This window comes from Erithacus rubecula (genome assembly GCF_903797595.1).
Source record: "Erithacus rubecula genome assembly, chromosome: 1".
Lineage (NCBI taxonomy): Eukaryota > Metazoa > Chordata > Aves > Passeriformes > Muscicapidae > Erithacus > Erithacus rubecula.
In genome coordinates, this window is record NC_136658.1 from 105,507,124 (window position 1) to 105,525,754 (window position 18,631).

The 18,631-nt window shown below is 37.6% G+C and overlaps 1 protein-coding gene across 4 annotated transcripts in view; it reads right to left on the minus strand.

Moving 5' to 3' along the window:
* Positions 1 to 18,631, minus strand: part of CASK (calcium/calmodulin dependent serine protein kinase) — a 185,120-nt gene that overhangs the window by 124,514 nt on the left and 41,975 nt on the right. For all 4 annotated transcript variants that reach the window (XM_079302009.1, XM_079302012.1, XM_079302011.1 and 1 more), the window contains exon 2: positions 11,900 to 12,012. In XM_079302009.1, the coding sequence (XP_079158135.1) occupies positions 11,900 to 12,012 (113 nt within the window). The remainder of the gene's footprint in view (positions 1 to 11,899; positions 12,013 to 18,631) is intronic.

The window sequence follows — 18,631 nt, forward strand, 5'->3', positions numbered from 1 at the left end:
GGATTTTTACCTAAAACCTAACTGCAGAGACAATAATTTATTGCTTGTACCTAGCTTCTTTCACTCCATTAAAACAAGTAATATACTGGGAGAAAACTGATGGTAGAAGTTAAACAGCAGATAAAACGTAGAAAGTCTTGAAGAAACAAGTTCAAAGATCTCCTCAGGACTTTCAGGTCTTAGATTTATTTAAATTTTCATGCTTATCTCAACTGAGCAGCTAAAAAACTTCAGTACTCTACTGTGTATGTTAGCCAAGATATATTTTTACAGGATAGCTTCCAAACACAAGTATTTCCATCTGCTTTCCTATCAAGTAGACCTAATTGTTTCTCTTGATATTTGTCTTTTCTCAAAGACCCTCTTTACTCAAAAGAATACAAATCTATATTTTATCCCCTTCTGAAGCAAATCTTACCCTGGGAAACAGCCATTGCTTGGCACTGTTTACAACTGGACTAAACACTCTCCCACATAATGACAAACTATGGGGATCTCTCAGCTTTTACATATTTCATGTATTACTTGTAAGTATTTGCTGATCCAGATGTTAGAATGAAAATTTCCATGGAGAACAGTGTGCAGTTTCTACAAATGCAGTACAGATTGTGGCACTGGTCTTCACCTTCACCATTTTTTTCCATGCTTAATTCTTCAGCTGGAAGACCAGTTAGATCATAGGAGGATTAAGCTATGTGTGTTTATTTTATTTTATTCATTTTTATTTTATTCATTTTATTATGGATATACAGACATCTATACAGTACTGATCAAAAATATGCCTCCCATTTAAAATCCCAACTGATTATTTAGGGTGTTCATTAAGGTTTGCTAACACATCTTTACTTTTGCAAATTTCTATTGCCTAAAGCTCAAAACATGATCATCTCCAATCCCATTAAAACACTCCAAAAGGAATGTTTGTAGCTGACTGTTGGGAAAATTGCCCAAGATTGTGATGCACCTACCAAACTTAGAAAACTCTGGACACTTCAAAAGAATAGGCATGTGTGGATCAGAAACCATGAATCTTGCTTTTATAAAATTAATCAATAAAATAAATATTTCAGTCAAGATTTGCAAAGGATTCAAACTGTCCCAACCAAAACCCACACAATCAAAAGACAGGGGTTGTACCCATGCTCTACTGCTATGGCAGGATACAGGTTTGCCATTCGAAGTGCTATTGCACAAGGATTATTTATCATACCACACTGACATATATTTTTGGATTCACAAAACAACAAACCCCAGCATTTAAGAGTCAAAAAAGGTTCTCTTTGGATCAATGAATTAACAGAAACTGTGGCTCAGCTGCAATTAATTTTGGATTTTGTTGATTGCACAAACCAGAACAGAATACACGCTAGCATGCAAACAGAAAATATTTGAAAATACAGCTGATGCTTATTATCTTCCCTGTGTTTGTAACCAGCCTGAATTCCAGCAAGCACAGCTAGAGACTATTTCTGGACTGTTGGCAAGAATCAGGATTCAATAGACAAGAACAGAGTGTGTACAGAGACAGAAGTGTTTTGGAAAGCATTTCAATTTTTCAGAACAGGAATTGGACATATTTCACGAATTCTGCAGAAATTAAAGACAGCAATGTTTAAGAACAAAAACTTGAGAGTGTTCATAAAATACATCTTTTAAAAAGTGTACTTCCAGATTTTTAAAAATAAATTTCATTATGACTTTGCTTTGCAAGGAAGGTGAAGAAACACACCTTTGTCATTTGGCTGATTGTACTGGTAAAAGCTCCAAGCATTGTTTACTGCTCTACAGCTGCAGCAGGAATATCCTTTCTTATCCCTCCAACCTAAATTTCTTTCTCAAACAAATTTGCTTCACTCGAATTCTGTCTCAAACACTTTGCTCTGCTAAGCAAGAAGGATACTATAATTAAACCAGGGTTTTAGAAAAGAAAAACATTAGGTTGTGTGATAAAATCTCATGTGCACACCCTCAAAGGAGCACAGAGAAACAATGGCACATGGGGCAGGGGAGAGCCCAAACACTGCCCTGCTCAGCTGCTGCTCCCAGGACAGCCACCAACCCATCAGAAAGTTACAGAGCTGCTGTGTGGGATCACAGAATGGCTCAAGGGACCTGTGGAGGTGACCTGGTCCAAGCCCAGGACAGTGTCCAGGCAGCTTTTGTGCATCTCCAACAATCCACAACCCCACTGGACAATGCCAGTGCCTGGTCACTCTCCCAGTTAAAAGTGTTTCCTGGTGCTGAGGCAGAACCTCCTGTGTTTCAGTTTGTGTCACTGCCTCTGGTCCTGTCACTGGGCACCACTGAGAAGAGCCTGGCTCTGTCCTCTTTGTACCCTCCCCTCATGAATTTGTGCACATCAGCAAATCCCTCCTGAACCTTTCCTTCTCCAGGCTAAAAAGCCCTCCCAGCTGTTCCTCACACAGGAGATGTTCAGTCCCCTCATGTTAGTGCCAGCCCTTTGCTGGGCTCTCTGATACTCCTCCTGTACTGGGGATGCCACAACTGGAGCCAGAGCATCCAGGTTTGGCTGAGGAGGGGCAGGACCACCTCCCCCACCTGCCAAAACTCTAAGGCAGCCCAGGGTGCCACTGGCTCCTCTTCATCACAGGGCTCATGGCTGGCTCATGGTCACCTTGGTGCCCACCAGGACCAGCACAGGAGTCATTTACCCTCCCCTGCAGCCCTTGGGCATCTCTCCCAGCCACCTTGTTCATCCAAAGATTATCCTGAATGTCCTCTCAGGGATCTCTCTGAGTTCTGTCAGCACTTCTGGGTGCACATCTCTGTAAATGCACTTTAACAACTCATCCTCAGCTGCTTCAGGCCTGTTTCAGACTGACACAACACAGTTCTCAGACATCTCTTTTACTGTATACTTCACATATTTAAACACCAAATGCAAATACATAAATCATCATACTCTTAAACTGTCCCATCATCCAACTAATATCCTGTAAAGGGACAGACAAAGCTGGAACAGTATGAGATTTTAAAGTATTTTTTGAATAACAGTGAAGTGTGCCTGTGACATTTTTTTTCTGGGAAGAGCAAGGATTAGGCTTTTTAAAATCCTGCTCAACTACAATCTTTCACACTGTGGTTTGGGATATGATTTGCAAAGCAGAATCTTGTTCAGAGTGACTGACTGAGGATGCACCTGTAGCTGATTGGGATGAACATTTCAATGACAGGCTTACCACTGGCAAAACCCCACAAAACAAACCCAGCACATCTATCTCCAAGACTTTTTAAAGCTATTCAGTACACCCACAGGCATCATTCTGACTGGAATAAAAAGAATAGTTTATTCTGTAGTATTAACTGCAGCATACTTTTTCACGTCCATCATTCATGCAGGATCACAAGCACTATCTGAAAATATTTCTGCCAACCTGCTAAGAATTTAAAGTATTTTTAAAGTTTAATTTTCAGTGAAACTTGCATTCTAAATTGTTGTGAGTTCCTGGGAACAGATGGGATTCAAACAATGGATTTCAAGGACCAACCAGCTTTTGTCCAGATGAAGCAAGGTACAAATACAAGTCTTCACTGAAGTTTTCCTGAATTAGCAAGTATCCTCTAACACTGGAAATGACCAAAATGTGCATAAATTATGTTTATTTCCTGGAAAAATGATTCAATATTATACACTACCCAAGCAGATTCACTAGTTATTTCAGTAAAGATTTTAATCAAATGGCCCTTAAGCCCTATATTATATGTACAAAGAGGAATTAACTTTTAAGTGACAAACCTTATTTCACTGAATTAACTGACATGAAGTTTAAAGAAAGTTTTCATAACAGTATTTGTATGCATTGGTCTTATTTTCTTGTTCACAAATGTGAATATATTTTCTTATTTCTCATCTATGGAAGTGTGATATAGAATCATAGGATAGTTTGGGTTGGAAATGACCTTAAGGAACACATAGTTCCAAATCACTGCCATGGGCAGGGACACCTCCCACTAGACCAGGTTGCTCAAAACCCCATCCAACTTGGCCTTAAACACTTCTAGGGATGAGGCATCCAAAATTTCCCTAAGTAACCTGTTCTAGTGCCTCTCATATAAAGTGAGAAAAAGGATTACAGAGATGTTACTATAGAAGCACTTCAATCAATTATGATTACTTAAAAACCCCAAACTAGGCCACCTGAATACTCAGTTATGTAACAAAAATAACAGCTAAATTATCTATTATCTGCTGCATAAATTCTGTTTAGTACTAATTACATAATCATTTTCATTATTATATGTGTTCTAAGAATTCCAAGATACAGCAATTTTTTAATTAGCACTCTGTTATTCTTAGAATGAATATTTATTAAAATGGCAGTTAAATACACTTGATGTAATTGCATTTTGAAACCTGTAAAGTGTACCATTTATTTTTATAAGGCTGGGAAATGCTGCCTGCACTTGCTGCTCAGCTGCACATCTTTCTCAAAAGCAGTTTCACTATAAGGTTACGTAAAGATCTGGCAACAAGTCCAAAGTGGTTTCAGCCACTGGACACAAGAGTCATTTTTCACAATGCTGGCACCACAGTGAAACCAAGAGCAGAAGAACAAAGCTGTCAGAGCCAGCCTGTAGCCAAGTAGCAAAGATTAAAAGAGAGGGAGGAAGAGGTGCACAACTGCAGAGCATTGTGAGTTCAGAGCTGTGCTAAACCCAGCAAAATCAGATACATGTTAAAGGCAAGGGACTGAAGGCACACAGCAAACAAAGCTGTCCTTGTTTTGGAGACTGATTAGAAGGAATAAAGAACCAATTGCTTGCAACACATAAAAACTTAATGATTTTCCTTCTACTTAAGCAACAGTGTGTAAAAAAATAGGTAAATTTGCTTTTATGCTTATAGTGAGGTTAATAAATTCCCAAGCTATGCTTTCCCTGCTGAAGATGGAAAAGAAAAATGTTTCATGAACACTGCTGTTAATATGCTTGCATCAATATTTCCAGATATTTTATGTTCTTGAAGTAAAGTAATACCATGTAGTTGACCTCTATAACTCTGTTTATGATCTGGATAATAGGCTATATTTCCCTACAGAACATCATATATGCTTCCTGGAATGAATCAAATTTGTATGTGTGACTCCAAAAGAGGTCAAAACCATGACAATTTGGTTACTGACACTTAGTATCCCACTCCTGGAAGCCTGTTTCTGGGCACATGCCAGGAAATCCTCAAAAAAACCCCCAAACCCCCAATATAAAATGCTGTATTTTACATTTAAAAAAGAAAAAAAAAAAAAAAAAGTAAAATGTGGCCCCAAGACAGCATTCTGTATTTCCAAACAGAAAAACAAGTGCAATATTTCTGCAGTGAACTGACTTCCAGCAGCAAGGAAAAAGTGAGTCCTTAGAAAGCAAGCCTTGTTCTGTTTGTGCACTCTTGTGTCCCACTGGCTCTGTAACATGGTTAAAATGCTGCCACACTTACAAGTGTCTGCTGGGGGAAAAGCCTGCATTTCTGTACAGAAATATTTAATTCTAATGACACTCTGTTTATTATGAAAGTTACAGCAGAGCTATAAAAGTTAGACATTTATGAAATTAGAACATACAAATGGAATAGAATTGACTTTATAACCAAACCATCTGATGGCTTCTCCAGAAAAAAAAACAAAGAAGAAACCTCAAATCCTCCATTAATTTAAAACAAGCAACCCCCTCAGAAAGGCCCAGGTAATATTCCCTGTACCAAAACAGGATCAGTTCTACCCCTTTGTAAAAGAAGAACTGAGATAGGAACAATGCATTCCCCAGAAAGGCAGACTCTTGAAATTACAAACATCAAAAGGGACTTCAGGCATCAATCTTCAATTCCTCTTGAGAGGCACAAACTACTACAGGTCCCTTCCATTATGACCCAGACATTCTTTAAAAAAACAAATAAACTCCTAAAAAGCATTATTTTTATATTTGACTTTATATTACCAAATGTACATGGTTAATTCAAATTCTTTCTACCTCTTTACCCAATTTGTTTTATTGCTTGTACAGCACACACAGAAACTACAGTGGTGTTTAAAGTACAGCAACATAAACTCCATGACAGTCAGCTACCAAGATTTTAGAGGGTTTCTTTTCAAAATTCTACATTTCTGCATTTTCTTATGAACAGAGGTGTCACTAACAGCATGGGATTTTTGTGGTCTATAAAAGATGCCCCAAACTCTTCACTACTGACACACACACACACACTAGATGACTCTTCAAGAAAACTCCTGTGTAATAGTTATACCTGCAACACTACAGTCACTAAATACTTGGATTATGGCTTCTCATAGGGTTAAAATGGTCAAAGTCAAGCTGGTACAGAGCTTTTCTCTCTCTGAAATATCCTCATATTTTCTATCTTTAATGAAATGAAATGAAAGCTATAATGAATGGTGCCTTCCTCCTGATTTCATTAGATCACAGAAAAGCTGGTGGGGAATGACCTCTGATGGACACTGGCTCCAATCCCCACTCAGTGTGAGATTACTGCAGGGTCAGGATTGCTGTGATTTCATCAACTCTTGAAAACCACATCCAACCTGAACCTGAGCCTTCCAAACAATTCCTGACCATTTCCCTGTGTTCCAGAAGCTTCCACTCAAGGACAGCTTGGTTCTGACATTTTTGTAGCTGTCCAAGTAGCTGAAGAACCTCATTAAGAACAGACCCCACTAGAACAGACCCCACTAGAACAGACCCCACTAGAACAGACCCCACTAGAACAGACCCCACTAGAACACCCTCTCAGCCTCTTTACCAGACTAAAAAACCTCTTCAGCCTCTCTTGCCCATCATGTCCTGCATGGTCCTGATTCTCTTGTCCTCTGCAGGGACCTTTCCAGTTCTGTGGCATCCCTCATGTGGGCTCAATAATGTCACACAGAAGGAAGTCACTGTCCTTGATCTGTGAAATCTGGTACAACACAGAACTGACAACCACCAGAAATTCCAGATCAGTTGGTATTTCCAAATCAAAGGCAATGACTCACTTGTTCTTTCTTCAAATCCAGTCTATATATGGTACAGTATCATGAAATATGATGATACACAGATTTGTAGTATTTTTTACTCAAAAGAGATGAGCTCAATGCTGACAGTACATTTTTTTTTTTTTTTTCTGAAACCCTTGAAAACACACAGGGAGGGAAGTCAGAATCTTACAGATAATCTTGTGGAAAATAACTTATGATTCACTACAGCCTTCCAGTACCCAAAAGTAAAGATACTGCCATGAAACTTCATTCTGAACTAAATAAAGCATTTGAAAACATTGTTTTAACAAAGCTATTCTAAAAATGAATGTCTAAGTAAATTAAATAAATAAAAAATAAGAAAACTGACAAGGGTAAGCTGTTTAATGAAATAAGCAGAACAATAGTAAGGTCTCAACATTAAGAAAATACGAAACTCACATACGAAACTTAGCCAGGGATAAGATCTGTCAGCCTCTTTGTGGGGGAAAAAGCACACAAGACAGTAACTAAAACACAGCAAACCCCTCACAGTTTTCATTCCAATTCCCCATTAAATAATTTTGGAATTCTTTTCCTAAAGTGGATGATCCACAGCAAGGCCAGTTTCAATTCAATTATCCTGCCCCTCTCTGTGCCAGAAGTAGTCCAAAAACTCCATTTAAAACATGCTTTCTTGGCTACAATTTTGCTTTTTGCCACAGACAAAAGCATTTTGCAGACTGTCTTCACAGCCTGCTTCCAGAAGAACCAGTTTGGGTTCTAAAGGAAACTCCAATCTTTCCTTATCAGCTTATTTATTCAGCTTCACAGTGGCCTGAATGCATACAAACCTGTATTTCAACCACACAAATCAAACTAATAAATAAGGTGCAGACTATTAGAAGGCTGGAGAAGAACTGGTAATCACTTTCTTTGTGAGGACATTTCTATAGAATGGACTACAGGTAAGAGAATCTAATATATGTTGAATTAAATCCTGAAAAACAACTTCAATGCACTGTAAGCACAAAACACTGTCCTTTAAATTGCTTTAAAAAACACTCAGCATGTTACAAGAAAGCAATCTGGATTTAAGAAAAGGCAGATAAATAATGTGTATTGGCTTTTACTAAGTACTAAGGACTGATCACCATTCCCTTCCTGAGAAATTGTGCCTGCACTTAAGAGATATTTGGTGTTGGAGCAGGTAACTAAAAATTAGACAAGCAAGCTGTGCAGAGAAAAACAGGACAAGAGAAAATGCATGGGATGTGAAGAGCAGCAGAGGAAGTGGAAAGTCAGACTAAGATGTGAGCTGCTCTTTACTTCTTTATTTGTTACATTCCTCTCACAGTTTTCTATACCAAAAGTTGAGTATATATAGCAACTAAGAGCTGTACTTGAAAATAAGTTTATTTACACTGTGCTACACTGATATTTTTTATGTCAATGAGTCTACTACTACTGGCTTCTGAGAGCATCAAGTACTCTTCCACATGGATTCTCTCAACTGAACAGTAGAAAAGAGCCTCTTATGTCTAAAAATATTCAACCTTCACATTTTCTTGGTTTTGATATTTTTGTATCTCTGTGATATGAGTGAGCTGTACAGGAACCTGTCAACAGGTAAAATATTTATTTTACATGTAAAATATTTACATGTAAAACATCCAATATTAATCCAGCACATCGTGTACGTGGTCACTAGAACAGTGACAAGGTGTCAATACACTTCATTAATGTGGGTGAATTGCAACACTACAGAGATTGATGGTACACAGTGTCCAAGACCATGAATACTAATACATAAATCCAACAGTATTTAGCCTAGATTAGATTTGCTAGCTGTCAGGCATTGTTAATAGCATGAATTTTCCCTGCTATTATCAAACCACTGCAGAGATGCAGTGAGACACAAAAGCCACTTGAGATGTCTGTGTCTACACATGCTGTGAGTACTGAGCAGCCTTATGGAAAGAGCACCATACCTGATAAAAGTTTGTCTTGTGAGCTAGTGGCTTCTCCATCATATGCCACAAAGGCCCACAATAACACCAGCTGGGAACACATCAGCCTAGAGAAGCTTTTCAGCTTTTGTTACTCTGATAAGGAGATATTACTATTGTAAGACACCGGAATGTATTTTTCTAAATTAATTGTTTGGAAAATAGTCCCTTTAAGACATATTCAGTGCCCAGCTGCCTCACATGTTAAAGAAATCAAAACCAGTTTTAAAATATTTCTTTTTTAGCACAGTCCTGCTATGCCTAAATTTTCTCCCTATATAGTATTGCAACTCTGTTGGCCACAGATTGCACATAGACTGCTGCTACAAACACCACAAAATGATCTAGGCTGGAAAGACTCTCTGGAGGTGACCCAGTCCAAACTCTTGCTCCAAGCAGGTCAGAACAGACCTGGCAGCTTGGGGCCTCATGCAATCCACTTGTGAGAATGCTCTCCACAAACTCTCTGTGCAATCAGGCACAAATTTTTCTCTTCTTTGTCTCTAATTGGCATTTCTTCATGCTGTAATTTGTCCACATGGCTTTTTGTCTTTTCACTGTGTGCCCAAACAAAGAGTTTGGCTCCATCTGCTCTGTATCCTTTGATGAAGTCATTGAAGACAGCACCAAATCTCATCTCAGCTTCTCTTTCTGAGGCTTGAGCAGCTCAGTCCATCTCTGCTGGACTCCTGCCAGTGCATCACTGCTCCCCTTGCCCTGCAGGAACCAAGCCTGCACAGTGCTCCAGCTGTGGCCCCACAAGGGCTTCACAGAGGGAACAATGACTTTGCTTTGCTGGCTGCACCTCTGCAATGCTCTGCTCTGCAGCTGGCTGCCTCTGACACACAAAAATGAAGTTCTTACCCATAAACACATCATCCCACAGGGGTATCTATGTAAAAGCATTCAAGAACAAAGACTTTTTAGATTTAATCTGGAAGTGAGGAGGCAATATTGGGAGTTTTAGCTCAAAGCACTCCAGATGTGTGTGAATTAATGGAAGGAATTGTTATCAGCTCCCTGACATGCAGAATGTCCTGTTCTCCCACTCCTGTGCCTCTGAGAAAGACTGGATGGAGGTGGAGAGTTGGGCAAAAATAACCTTCAAGAGCAAATTGAACTTGCAGAGGTAAAAACTTCCAGGTAAAGAATATTTCCAAGGGTTAAAATTATCACTTCATTACAGCTCACACTTTAACACAGTTTACAAACACAGCCTTCTCACAGGTATATTTACATTATACTAATACCACCACTGTGGCTGCCCACCAATGTGCTTAAGGAATGCCATATCAGAAATAAACAAACAAACTTGAAAAGAAAAATCTTTTAAATCCTCCTAGAATCTAGGCAGAGATGCAAACAAAACAAAACAAAAAAGAACAAAGGAAACCCAACCGAAAAAACAAGCCAAATGAAAACACAGGAAAAACAGAGCACAGAAGATGGAAAGAGTTTGTGAAAAATTCACATTCTCATGTAGAGGTAAGAACTTGCTCCACGCTCACACATTCATGTGGCCTTGTGTCTTACATTACAGAAAATGTTTAAGATCATACCTCAATGATCTGCTATCTTGAATTAAAACTACAATAATATAACAAAAGTAGAATTGGAAAAACCCCAAGATTTCTTAATACACTCCCAAGCCTATTCTTTAGACCCAGGCAGAAATTGCAAACCATCCACATTAACCTTTTTTCAGTGAATCTATTATTACTGTTGGCTTTTCTTTTCCTCCTCATGAGTCTCTTCTCTTTTGCCTACAACTCTTCCCTTTCAGAAATTCTTCATGGCTCCAAAAGGTTGAATTTTACTGTCATGGAGCCAGGAAGGCAATATTCCACCAAACACAGACACAGAAATGTGTCCTATCATCAGCAGTTCAAATGAGGCTTAGGAAAAAAAGAATATGGACATAACTTATTTAAAAGATATCAAATCATTTTAATAAACATTCACTAGCTCAGAATGGAATGGTTTTGATACAACTTGCCAAAACCATGACAGAGCTAGTCAGAGGCCAAATATTGTAGAAAATGTGGTTTATATTTTGTTAGAGGGCTAGAAAAAAGAAACAGCAATGGCATTATTAAATGAAAATATCTGGTAAAATTTGAAGCAAGAACAGTGATTTACCTTGTAAATCAAGGTACTCATTAAGGCTCAAGGTACTGTTTGCTATAAATGCCAACAAAAGTCACTGACCCTTTATTGCTGAAGTTGGGTTCACAGGATGGCATCAGTGGAACCCTCCAAAAACATTACTGCACAAAAGAAATATGATCTCCAGAAAAAATATACAGGACATGGAGAACACAGCAAGTGTCACTCAGCTGGCAAAGCTCTTCTTCATGTAGGGTAAATGAAGAACCCTATGCACACACAAGTTGTGTATTCAACTTGTAACACATAGATTGTTTTACTCTAAAATAAGAAACCTTAGAGAGTTACAGCCTTGTGCTTACCCTGTAGCAGTTCTGCAGCATTGCCTGTAATCCTGACTATATGCAAAATATACTTTTATATAATTTTGCACTTTAATAGCAAGTCTTCACCCATTTATAGCAAATTACTGGCTAAATCTAGACTAGTAAAAACAAAACTCATGTGCTCTTGTTCTTCCTGTGTATGCTTTTTTTGACTCAAAACTACTTTTTTCTTTACAAAATTCACATTCTTAAGAAAAAAATCCAAACAGAAATAGAAATTGCTTAGACCTAACTATATGACCACCACTGAACAGATGCAGAAACCACTAAAGATTAGAAATGCAAGCACTAAGCTAATTTTGAGATCTACGACCTTGCTTTAAAACTTCTACAAATTACAAACCAAGAAGTATCATAAAGAGAGCAAACACAGCAAAGGCTGACAAAATAAAAAAAAAATAACCTGTCTGCTGGGAGTTTGCTTAATTATTCTTACCTTCTGTGCTTAATCCAGGGCTTGAAGTGAATTTTGCTACATCGACGATCTTCACAGCGAACTGCTGCCCCGTCTCCCTGTTGATGCATCGCCGCACGACGCTGAAGGGACCCCTGCAGCACAGAGGAAAACCAGCAGTCAACAACCATCCTCCTCCTCACTCTGCTCCTCAGCAAGCTTCCCACTCCTGCATGCAGGTGTAGTGTTTGCACAGAATAGATCTCTCATCATTGCTGCTCGTTAAATGTAAAATTAATAGTTCCTGCTATAGGTTTAAAGAACAACATGTGAGTTCTACATTTTTCTATATTAAAGACATATTCTCTTACCCCGCCCCTTTAGAAAGGCTATACTCTTAGAAACTTTATGTAATATGTAACTGACATCACCATTGCTAAATTTTAAGTGGACCTTATTCAGATGCAAAATCCAAATTGGGGGGAAAACAGAGGTGAGAAACCCATTCCTTCTTTCAGTTCTTATCTAAAAGGATGATGGACAACAAGAGTAACAGAATTGTGAGTGGTTTCAGTTGGTCTGTTTTACACAAGCTAAGCTTATTTCACGTTGGCATCACTAGACACAAACAACATATTGTAAACTCTCTATTGCATAGATTACAATATTTTGAAATACCACAATTCCACAAAAGCTCATGATTTTCTCTCATCTATGGCACTTAGAGAATCCCTGAAGCTACAGACGGAAAGATTAGAATTAGTTCAGTCAAATGTTACTATTGCACTCAACAAAAGAGTAGCTATTTTTCAAAATTGAAGTTACAATATGCCAAAACACCAGTTAAAACAGTGACAACCTTTTAAAAGCCACCAGCACAAATATGTATTTTTGGAAGCACCTTTTAGTAGATTATTTGAGTTCCTGGTACCTTAACTTAAAGTATGGAATCTTCTGTCCAATGTTAATAACACTCAATACCATTAGATACACAGGGTAGGTCAAGCTTTCAAACATGAAATATCAGCATAAAAACAGAATAGGATTGTTTCAAGAGTGCACTAGCTGTGCAAATCAATCCTTTTTTACTGCTACTTATTTAATGACAGATATGTGAGTTCTAAAGAAATCCATTCTAAAGTCTTCTCAAAAAGATGTGAGGGAAAATCTGAAGATAAAATGAGCCTTTGCTCAGAAGTTTGTCTACTGAGGGAACATTCACCTGCTGAGTGAAATAAATGCTTTAATATAGCTTGAAAGACAAATTCTTCCATTCAAACAATGAACTGGAAGTTAGTTGACACGTTTCTGAGCAATGAGACTGCAAAGCCACACCATTCTCAAAACAAAAGGTACCCTGAGGAGGCAGAAATGTCCCTCTGAGGGCACTTATAAACCTTAATAACTGGCTTCTGGTATTTCTTTACACACCAGATGATCTGAAGTGTGTAATTCATCACACCACCAAACCTTTACTCACATAGCTAAAATCCAGATTTCGCACTCTTTCAACATACAACACACTTGCAAAGATTTCTTGAAATAGGATTATTTCTGACAGAGAACATGAATACCAAATGCAGTCAATTAATCCCAATCTAAATTTTCAAAAGTAAGGAAGGTATTTATTAGCACAACTACAGACAGGTGGTGTACTGAGAAAGAACTACTTCTCAAGAAAATGCAGGTTTGTTTCTTTCTTCTTTCCTTGCTCCAATGAAATCCCCCACACTGATGGTTGTTTTATCTTCTGAATCCACTTCCCACTATTACTCAATATTTGATCTTCTATCAAAAATTACCAGAAGTATTTTTAAAAAGATGATCAATTAAGTCTCTAATACACAGAAATCCACTTTCATCATCAATGAAAAAGGTTCAATTGACTTCATTAGGCATTGGAAGGATACAGCTATTGACTTAGAATCCTTCCTCCACGTTTCAAAAAGTGACCTTCTAGGAAAAAGTTCAACTTTATTTAGATCAGTGTAACTTTCTTATTCTAAGTTCCTGCTTCCTCTTTTAACATTCAAAGTAAAATTGCTTTAAAATAGTAAAAATACATTTAGATTATGCTAGTCTTAAAAACATTTCAAAACCTAAACCACAGCTTTGGAATAATGCTGGCAACACCTCCTTTCACTCCCAATTGTCATAAATCACTAGAAACTAAATATATTAATTCAAATGATCCTTTTTCTTTTCATTGTCATGTTTTTTCCCCCTCACAAATCCTTTCTGGAGACACTAAGAAATGCTTTAAACATGTTCTAGTACAGAAGAGTAGATCACTGGAGTGCAGGTACCTCACAAAACCATACCCTCACTTGTAGGCAGATCCCCAAATTCTGTTAATTCACCCAAACTCCATAAATCTCAGTATTTCTCACTGTTGGCTGAGCTACTTTTACATCTCCTGGTTTTGCCAAGCCTGGGCAGGAGAGCTTGCCCAGCCACCACAGTGTGTGCATGTGCTTTGAGCAGACAAGGAGAGCTGGAGCAATCCTAAATCAAAAAGGAGCCTACAAACTGCATTTCTCAGAGGATCAGATCTGTGTGTAACCCACCTTTATCTTGTACAACCATGCCCTGATTCCTCCTTCCATTATATATAACATTTTAAAATCCTGACTTCAGTGATTTCCTTCCTGCGTATTAAATCTGGGACAAAAAATTTAGAGCACTTTATTCAGTTTTGTAACAGAAAAGATACAGAGACATTTCTACAGTCTCAAAATTTATGGCCATATTGAAATGCCACTATGATTATAACAGATTTCTCTACTTGGATTGAGGAATGTCAAAGACTCTGTAAAGCACAGAATACAGGAATTGGGGCTGGAACCAAATAATCTTTAAAGTCCCTTCCAAACCAATCTATTTTGTGATTCTATGAATTCTGTGACACTCACAATTAACTCATTCTATTGAAACAATACAGTAATTTAATACAGAAAGAAAAGTACTTTTAAACACAACTTGAAGAAAGAACTCATCTATTTACAAACCTCAGACTTCCAACTGTTTCAAAACACTCTGGTACTCAAGCCACACACAGCCTCAAACAAGTGTTAAGACACTACATCAGAGGAATGCATCTCATGACAACAGCATTACAATAAAAGCTTAGTCCAATTTTATAGGAATATATTTATTGGAATAGTCCAATTTTAGGCCATTTTAAATCACTCACGAGACATGCCCTGATCAATTAAGCAGACACCATCACTTCCACATGCCAAGTAACATTAAGGAACTTTAAAATAAATTATGGTTGCAATGAGTCCTCTCCAGCTGCAATGGCACACAGCAAGTTTACAAATTAAGTTATAACAGCCCAAGGTGATGCTGTATAACCTGAATCCTAAAACACAACACAAAAGCTTCAAGCCTTATTCAGAAGCTGAGTAACAAAAGTCTTTCAGGCCACTCTGAGTCTCAGCACTGAAACAACTCAGTGAGGAAAGGAACCACAACAATTCATATCTCAGCTGAGATTAGGAGCTGCTCAGCTGTGCCTGCAGATGGGAAAATGTGTATCATATCCTTGCTAAATGACAATTTCTAAAGCTCATTTTGCCAACCCTGCAGCTCAAATTTTACAGATCTAAAGTACAGAGATGACACAAACTGGGAAAGGAACAACAGCAACCCCAGACACAGATCATCAAAGCTGTCAGACATAGATAAGACTGCTTATTTACGAAAGGTAACTGAGTTAAGTTGTGTAAGACTTCATTTTCTAAGTCACACAAACTGCAATCATGTCATGTGCTTTATATTTCATTTCTCTCTGTGCTACCTTTAACAGACATAACCTGAGCTTGCAAAATCTGCAGTCAGCCTGCACACCAGAGACTACAGCAGCTCCTTAAAACATAAGGACAGATGATTTCTTCACTGCTGTTTTATCAAGGTTGGCAGCAGCACACTCCAACACCTGGAACACTTGGAGTCCCACCTACACCATATGCCAAAATCCAAAATGTATGAACTTAAACTGAAGCTGGGATGCATGATGGGCTTTGCTGTCTTATGCAGATGGAAATTCAAGTGTTACATTACTGAGGAGGTTAGTGAGTACACACAGGCCAGAAAATGTGAATTGAAATGTTAAAGAGGTTGTCTCATGTCTATTCATGAGCTGAAAACTCCAAATTAACAGAGCAGGCCTGATGTAACCTCAACCCTTCTGAAACTATTTTCTGATGATAACTTCACTGTCTAGCACAGAGCAGTTAATTTTCTATCAACTAGACAAAAACTTGAAGAAAATCAATTAATAACAACTCTCTCCTTTAGGAGAACACCTGAATTAGAATAAAACCCTAAAACTTTGATAACATCAAAGCCTTTTTTATCATCTCCTTCACTTCAAATTATTTTATTTTGTGTGTCACTGGCACTTCAAGGACAATGATCATAAACTGATATATTGCAAATTATCTTTTGATAACTTAGTCTTGTCAGGTTATCTGTCTGTTCTGCTTCCTGTCTCCTTTCCTTCAATCCCTGGTGGTCTGCTATTAGTGGCACCATATATTATTGACTAGGTTGAGTTTTTTTGTCTTTACTTAAGAGTAGAATTGAAGCACAAGAGACAGATTTTGTGTTTGGACTTCATTATTTACTAATTCTTATTTATAGTATAGACAGCACTGCAGCACTTTTGCCTAACAAGCTAATAGTGAGGAAATGTTGGTGGATTTAGCTAGTTACAAGGTATTTTTAAAGCTTAACTATTCAATTAAAAACTAACATCTATATTATTTATACTTTTGACTTAATGACCCAAGGCTACCAAGTCAAAGGCAGTGATCTCCAGGGGGTCAGAAAGCACAGAAAGTTCAAAACTCCTTGTTTTGGTTTCAGGGTTCCAACAGTCTGCAAGAACTGGTTGTGGTTGAAATCCACCACAGCCTGTTTCCTTCCAGTGTCCCTCAATGAACTGAGCCCACCTGAGAGAATGGAATTCCTGTAAAGACACTTCCTGAGCCCCTTTGCTTCAGTCTCAAAATTTGAGATTTTAGATTGTATCAGACCATCATGAACTTGCTCAACAGCTCTTCCAAGGGAGTCCCAATTTTTGGGGGAAATTAATATAAAGCAAGGTGTTTTGGCTCTCTAATTCTTTCTCATTAAGTTAAAAAAGGAAGAAAAACTAGATGAACATTTTGACAGAAAAAGCCCCAAATAATGAGCAACATCTCCTGCACTGAAGAGAGTACTCCTTTAAAAAAGACTTTCCATTTAAAAGTAAAAGGCCTGGGATTCCTTTCCTTATTTAATAAGATTTAATAGTTACGAACTTGAAACATGCAACACTTGTTAAAGTCACCATAATTCAACATTTTAAATGTAAGATCAGTGTTTTCTAAAAATGGTTTTGTCAGTTTGCAATAAGATACCATAAATGTACACACATAAAAAAAGACATTTACACCCAGATTTTTTTCTTTTTAATTTAAAGGTTGGACATTTGCTTACCTAAGCAGTAAACACTGCTTTGTACTAATGTGGTTGATACTTTCAAAACAATTGTATTCAAATTGATGACAATTATTGGGAAGACAACAATTTGCTACTGCATTTAAAGAGACAGCTCTTCTTCCCTCTTCACTCATCCACACAATTTATAAGACAGATTTGTTCTTTAACTTTCCCTTTAATTGAAGTCAGCCTCTTTCGAAAATTAAGTATTCCCAAAATTAATTAAACCTCCAATTAGTCACTGTATCAGCTCATTTACACATGGCACTGCAGCTTAAAATAGTGATTGAACCTTTCTGTGAAATAATACTTCAGATTAGAGGGCAGCCACATTTAGAAAGCCATCACTGGCAATGCTGGGTTGACACTTTTTGTTTTTTTTCTCAAAGGAAAATTTAAAATAATGCATTATGATGACTATGGCACAGAAGAACATTTGGGTTGAAGATCTGACACTTTAGAAAATTTGATATCCCAGAATAAGCACAAAAATGAGTTCCCAGACAGTAATATTTCTATCACATTCTATTTCTACTTTTCAACAGCTCACATCTTTGAAACCAAGTCTGTGTTTAAACTCAGCTTTAGGGTGAAACCTACAAAGAATAAAGCACAAGACAGCAGTTCACTGGATCTCATCCTAATATTAATATATACTTTCTAATATTAATCCAAGAGGAAAAAAAAGGATATACACCACCAAATCTTAACCACTGCTTTCCATCCACAAGAAAACCAGAGAAGAGGCAGCACTCCAGTGCCTGTGAAAGGGAAACAGTCCTCAAGAAAACCTTAGGCTATGCTTGGAATCCATGCAGCAAACTGAAAAAACATTTACCTTCAATTTCAGAGATTTTCTAAAGTAATTCAGAAGCTTGTTTCCATGGTTTTGTCAGTATAAAAGCAAAATACAGGCAGAAAGAGATTTTTTTCTGCTGTCATGTATTTCATATCTCCAAGCTAAAAGAGGGATAAGCTATCCTTAAACGAGCAGCCACCTCCAGCAATAAAAATTCTAAGGTTGTGGTCTGATTTTTCTTCTTATCAAACAAAAAAGTCAGAACCATTTTACCAGTCATTTTTTATATCTACCAAAATTCTTAAGCATACATACATTGTAAACAGATGCTGGTATGTAAAAATATCTTTAATGTATCTATAGTTTGTAAACAACTCTTATTTTACATTGAGTGGCTGGGATATGGAGGGGATGGAAAAGGAAGAACATTGAGATAAGATACTCACTAAATTCACTATTCTATTACCATGAAATAAGTATTTCAG